This window comes from Maniola jurtina, chromosome 4, assembly GCF_905333055.1.
Source record: "Maniola jurtina chromosome 4, ilManJurt1.1, whole genome shotgun sequence".
In the NCBI taxonomy this organism is placed as follows: Eukaryota; Metazoa; Arthropoda; class Insecta; order Lepidoptera; family Nymphalidae; genus Maniola; species Maniola jurtina.
In genome coordinates this window covers 8171946-8178750 of record NC_060032.1, presented here as the reverse complement: position 1 = coordinate 8178750, position 6805 = coordinate 8171946, and the positions used below count along the sequence as shown (strand labels likewise).

General features: G+C 38.6%; 1 protein-coding gene and 1 long non-coding RNA gene across 3 annotated transcripts in view; one reads left to right on the top strand and one right to left on the bottom strand.

The window, feature by feature from the left end:
* LOC123864237 (succinate--CoA ligase [ADP-forming] subunit beta, mitochondrial) overlaps positions 1 to 6805 on the bottom strand; it is a 29393-nt gene that overhangs the window by 11033 nt on the left and 11555 nt on the right. Inside the window, exon 10 of one of the 2 annotated variants that reach the window (XR_006795734.1) lies at positions 6125 to 6364. Coding sequence is in view for 1 of the 2 variants with exons in the window: in XM_045904527.1 (XP_045760483.1) it covers positions 6185 to 6364 (180 nt within the window). In the remaining variant the exon portion in view is untranslated. Of the gene's footprint in view, positions 1 to 5989; positions 6365 to 6805 lie in introns of those variants that run through there. The other variant, XM_045904527.1, reaches the window with a different exon arrangement.
* LOC123864248 lies at positions 962 to 3235 on the top strand. Its single transcript, XR_006795735.1, has 2 exons — positions 962 to 2019; positions 2108 to 3235. It is a non-coding gene; the product is annotated as an uncharacterized LOC123864248 (long non-coding RNA).

The window sequence follows — 6805 nt, the reverse complement described above, 5'->3', positions numbered from 1 at the left end:
AGTGGGAATTTTACCTACGAAGTTTCGCATTTCAGTCGGCCTCAACAACCGCTGAGCTATTGAGACTTTTCCAGATTTATTAAACACTAACTGTTGCCTGCGACTTCGTCCGCATCCCACGAGTACTGCCTTTTCCAAAAAATTCTTTGATACAAACCTTGTTCCTGACAATAATGAACACAAATAAAATAGAACTAATTGAATTTGGTGCAGTCGGAAGTTATGCGCGTACATACTCGTACAATCCGGCGATTTTTTTTATGTATAGACTAGCGACCCGCCCCGGCTTCGCACGGGTGGACATTTATTTTTTCTATTTTCCGGGATAAAATATAGCCTATACGGATTCGGAAGAATCCCTCTAAGTAATGGTAAAAGAAATTTTGAAATCGGTCCAGTAGTTTTTGAGCCTATTCAATACAAAAATACAAAGGTTTCCTCTTTATAATATAGTATAGATTTATTTTGACCCAGATGATGCCCACAACTACGACGTGAGCAATAAATTTTTTAAATCTTGTAGGTCCTAATAGTTTAATTAATATTGTGGGGCCGAGATGCTGTACCAAAATAATGAAATCTTCTAAATCTCAAGCAGATGGGCCGTGAAAATGTTGCAGGTAGGGAGATTAAATTATTTATTGGTCAAGTGGTTTTGTATAAGATGTTCAATTTTATGTCAACAAAGATCCCCTTGGAATTTCTCAAAATCCTTAGTGGGGTGTCATAGAGAGTGTGTGAACCTACATGCAAAATCTCAAATTATAATACCCAGTAGATAAGCTGTACCTTGATTTATTACGCCAGTCAGCCAGGTACCTAATAATTATATAAATCACAAATAATGAATTTCTAATACTAATACTTAAAAAATACACAACTAATATCATGTATGATATTGTATGATATGATGACCATAATATGAATGGTTTCTTAAATGTTTATTGATAAAGAAAACTACATTCTACAATCCAAATAGTTTATTATATTTCAACCACTGTTAACAGCCAAAAAATAAATATCACTTGGATAAATAAATAAACTTATTGTACTTCAAGAATACCCATTGACGAATACATAATAATATAATGAACTTGAGGTCAAAGTTCGCTATATACAAATGAACATACAAGTATGTACGGTACTATATGTACATGATTATTGCAACAATACACGTCTGGGGACACTTCATACAGTGCCCAAAAAATAGGTCGGAGTTTCGCTAATTAGTTTCGATAGTGTCATTTCTAATTATACAACTTAATACACAACTTAAAATAATGAGTTACAATACTCTATACGGTGCTTATTTAAGTATTTTAAAGATATATTCGAATTTCGGAAAAAAAATATCAGTTTTTATAAGAAATATAACAATTACACAACAACCAACATTGTTTTTAAAGAAAAATCAATCATTACTGACTATGGGTATATTTAACTAAGAGACTGCCCAAAAAAAGGAGTTCAACATTTTCAGGTTTCATATATGTGTTTCTTTATTGCACCATAACTTCTAAATGCCTGAATAGATTTAGATTATGTGGTATCGTTAGAATCCTAACAGCATCCCGAGTGACACTGGTTATGAATTTTTGAAACCAATTCAATATGGCAGGGCAGTTGTTATTTTTTTTTTTTTTTAATTATTACTTGTTTACTTCAGTACACACTATCTATATCTCGAACCTGGGGCCACTTGTATAGGAGACTTTCACTGCTACGCAAGAGAACAACAGGTTGTCATGTATTTTGAACACGAGAATAATTAATGTACATTTTATATTTACTAGAAGTAGTAGATATCGCGACACACTGATTGATTACTATGGTGATTAAACACAGTGCACTTACTAACTAATTAAAGGTCATAGCTCATTAGACCCGCCCGGCATCTAACCAGCACCTCGAGTGGTTAGTATTTTTTTTTGTATGGAGCACAATGAGTTTACTCTCTCTACATCACTGGAGCGCCTCACCAGCGGGCTGACCAGGCGCGGACGGCGAGTGGACCATACGGTAACCACCCGTTGCTCGCACGCTTTTGCGTGGCGTTGCCCACGCGCGGGTTTTGAATGTGGCATACATTCAAAACTCACATACACAGCCTGCGAGTGGTTGCGCGCGAGGACAATGGATCGGCGGCGCGCCGCTCCCCCAACCCTTAATTTCTAGCGTTTCTTTCGAACCTGTTGCTCGTATCATTTTGTTTTTAAAATGAATAAAGAAAAACTTATAGAATAATCGAAAATTTGTGGACCACGCGATATCCACTCGTCGACCACGCGACGTTCAGTTGTTGACCACCCGAGGTTCACAAGTGACAACGCGGCACCCACCCGTGGATAAGTTGTAGAAGAGTGGACGCCGAACGACGAGGTGGTGCTGGTTGGGTGCCGGGTGGCTCTAATGATCTATGACCTTTATACATTACTATGTAAATATCGATCAAGTGAACATGAGTAAGCTAATGGAAACTTAATATGACAAGGTACGATTAATACAATAAAACAGTTAATAAATAACATTAATTAAAAAAATAAATGAAACATTTGTTCCTACTATCTACATATCAATCTAATATGAATAAATAACACAGCTCGCATAATTCATATACATTTAGCAGTACGCTCACAGCGTGACTAACTTACGTCCCACGGCGATATTCGACGAAGTTATGAGATTAATAGGATGGCAAAGAGTATAATTATTATTCTTTGTATTTTTGAGGATTAGTGCACAAATATCCTGGGAACACTAATATAAATAGTCGTATTTATATTGTTCATCGTTTAAAGTTAAATCAATGTAAAGTAATTTATTGAATGACTTTGATGTAACATAAATCACCTAATTAAGTTTGCAGTCGTTAATTTGTGCACAAACCCCCAGTGTCGTATGATGTAAAGCGTGAATACGGCTTAGCTTTTATATAGTTCAGAAACGAATTTTTTTTTTTTATTAAACGATTTTAACCATAAGGCCTTTACAGTTAATCGCGAACATTTTAAAAGTATCATCATCATTCATCACATACCAATAAGACTGCAGTCTTGGATGTGATGTGATGATAAAGGTCTATATTTCTGGCACTTAGAACATTTTAAATTCAATATATTTTTAATTAAATTCAATAGTCTGACACTGCTCGTTTTTGAACTGTATGATAGCCGAGACCCCGTTCACACGATAACAACACGTCTTTTGCAGGATAAGTGCCGACGTGCGGGTAGCATTGAAACATACCGATAAACACGTAATGTTTACTTCAACCGTTTATATACTGTTTTAGAAGCATATTAATTTGTTTCAGGAATACGTGATTTTGTTTCTGAAACAGCGTTTATAAACAACTAGAATCTAGATGATGCCCGCGACTTCGTCCGCGTGGGATTAAATTTTTTTGAAAATCCTGTGGGAACTTTTTGATTTTCCGGGATAAAAAGTTTTGTCAATTTCCGGAAAAACACCACATGGGGCTCGAGATTAACTACCACAAGAGGGAGAGAATTAAAAAAGGCAGTTGACGAAAACCATCTTAGCGTGTTATCTACCGGAGAACCAACTCATTGGCCAACTGATCGAAGTAAAACCCCAGACCTTATTGACTTCTTTATCAGTAAAGGATTGTCGGGGGTGTACACCAAAGTAGAATCAAGTTTAGATGGATCATCTGACCACACACCAGTTATGTGTACCCTAAGCACAACGATTATCTTGAAGGAACCACGAGACGCTCTATACAATATAAAGACAGACTGGGAAGCCTTTCGGGACTACATAGAGGATAAAACAAATCTGAGTATATCTCTTAAAACAGAAGAAGAAGTAGAAAGTGCTGTCTGGTATACAACTAACCTTATACAAGAAGCTGCATGGTTATCTACTCCTTACATTGAATCTACACCACAAATTCGGGACTACACTATAGCAATCCGAAATAAGATAACTGAAAAGAGAAGCCTTAGAAGAAAATGGCACACAAGTAGAAACGCACATGATAAACGACTTCTCAACAAAGCTCAGAAAGAATTAAAAATGATGTTGCATGAAAATGAAAACATAACCCTACAAGATCGGTTGAAAACCTTATCCCCCCACAAAGCAGAAGATTATTCTCTTTTTAAAATCACTAAGACCTTCAAAAGATCAAAGGAACACGTGCCACCACTAAAGAAGACTGATGGTAACTGGACTAGAAACCCCTCAGAAAAGGCAGAATTATTTGCCCAATTCCTACAAGGCGTATTTAAACCTAACGACCCAGATGTCTCACATCCTGAAGACGAGATCGACGTGTTTCTAAAAAGTGATCACCAAATGTCACTCCCAATGCGACCAGTAACTCCAAGAGAAGTTTGTAGACATATCAACAATCTAAAGTTAAAAAAGGCGCCTGGGTATGACCTCATAACAGCTGAGGTTCTAAAAGAATTGCCAAGAAAAGGAATTGTGCTGATTACAATAATTTTCAATGCAATCTTACGATTACAGTACTTTCCTTCGATTTGGAAAGCTTCTATTATAAACATGGTAGCTAAGCCAGGAAAGCCCCCAACGGAAGTATCCTCATACAGGCCAATAAGTCTTCTCCCATTACTTTCAAAATTGTTCGAGAAAGTAGTCCTACAGCGTCTTCTTCCACTCCTAGAAGAACAAAATGTAATACCAGACCACCAATTTGGATTTCGTGCCCACCATGGAACAACTGAACAGATTCATCGAGTTGCACACACAGTCCGTCAAGCATTGGAACGGAAAGAATATTGTTCAGCAGCATTCCTAGATATCCAACAAGCCTTTGACCGGGTCTGGCACAAAGGTCTACTCTATAAATTGAAACGCTGTTTACCAAACACAGCATATATGCTTATGAAGTCTTATCTATCTCAACGGATATTCCAAGTCAAATGTGATGACAGCTTATCTACCTTCTATCCCATTGAAGCAGGAGTTCCACAAGGATCTGTACTAGGCCCTGTCTTGTATACCATCTACACTGCCGACTTACCTGTGTCAAAAGACGTGATCACAGCGACATATGCCGATGACACTGCTCTACTGGCCTGCAACAACGACGCCAATATTGCATCGCTCAAACTACAAGAACATCTCAGCAAAATAAGCTCCTGGCTAAAAAAATGGAGAATAAGAGCTAGTGCAGCGAAATCGAGCCATATAACTTTTACTTTGAAAAAAGGAGATTGCCCACCTGTCAAACTAGACGAGACCATCCTACCTACGCAAACAACAATCAAGTACCTAGGTATGCACCTGGATAGGAGGTTGACTTGGAGAGATCACATCAAGAAAAAAAGAGATCAGGCCAACTGGAAATTTCGAGAACTATACTGGCTGATAGGCAGACAGTCCTCACTGAGCTTTGAAAATAAGCTTCTCATATATAAATGCATCGTCAAACCAGTATGGACTTACGGCATTCAGCTCTGGGGTTCAGCAAGCCACTCAAACATTGAGATACTCCAGCGCTTCCAGAACAATGTTTTGAAGGTCTTATGTAACGCACCATGGTTCACAAAAAACAGTGAAGTGCATGCCTACACAGAAATCCCCACAGTAAAGGAGGAAATAGACAGGTCACTTGAGGCCTATAAACAGAGACTTGAGGGTCATAAAAACAGCCTAGCAGTCCAACTTCTGGATCCCAGTTACAGCATGTTCCGCCTTAAGAGGACAAGACTGGCCAGCATATAGTAATTAATACTTATCTTGAAGGGATGTCACATCGCTGGATGTGCAAAGCCTAAACTGATAAAATATTTGGTCCTCAAATCTGTTCATAGTCCACCGACTGATTGCAGATGGAAGAGATGTGAAAAAAAAAAAAAAAAAAAAAAATTTCCGGAACGCAAACTACCTCTGTACCGAATTTCACATAAATCGGTTAAACGGATGACCTTTAAGAGTCCCGTGGGAACTCTTTGATTTTCCAGTATAAAAAGTAGCCTATGTCCATCCCCGGGATGTAAGCTAACTCTGTACCAAATTCATCAAAATCTGTTAAACTGTTGGGCCGTGAAAAGCTAGCAGACAGACAGACAGGCATACTTTCTCATTTATATAATGAAGTATGGATTGTTTCACACTGAACACTTTGTCCTACAAAAAACGTGCGGTGTTAATGCCGTGTGAAGGGGACTTGAGCCGTGTGTGGCGTCAGTGTTCACTTCTCGAGCATGTATCGGGGGATGTCGAACTTGACCTCGACGCCGGCGCGCTTGGCGAGCCCCACGATCTCCGACAGCTGCACCACCAGCTTGGCCGCCTCGTCCAGGTCGTCGCGCGGCACGATGCGCAGCCCGGAGTCCGCGATCAGCTTCCGCGCCTCGTTCACTTTTGTACCCTGGAAACATACGAATATTGGCTTCACTCAAACTATCGTTAGATTGAATTTCCGATAGTCAATGCAGGAGAGATCCGTGGAAGAATCAGAGTAACGGATATAAAAAAATAACATCTAAAAGTGTTTATTTACATACTTCTTTTTTGTTAATTAAAACAAAAAATCGAAGCGAAACTTTTTTTCAGATTTATGTGACTATATATCAGAATTATCGCATGCTTCACCTAAAATTTACTTAAAAGAAAATAAAAAATCGATTACTTATTATTATTTATGTTCAAAATCACTGAAATACCTGTTCACCTGTTGTTACCTGCAAACGAGTCGCAAGGAGCCGCTGGGTTCAGGCGGCGTAAGACAGTAGCTTGTGGAACATCCTACAAGAGACCTATGTCCAGCAGGTGGACGTCTATCGGTTAACAATGATGATGATGATGATGA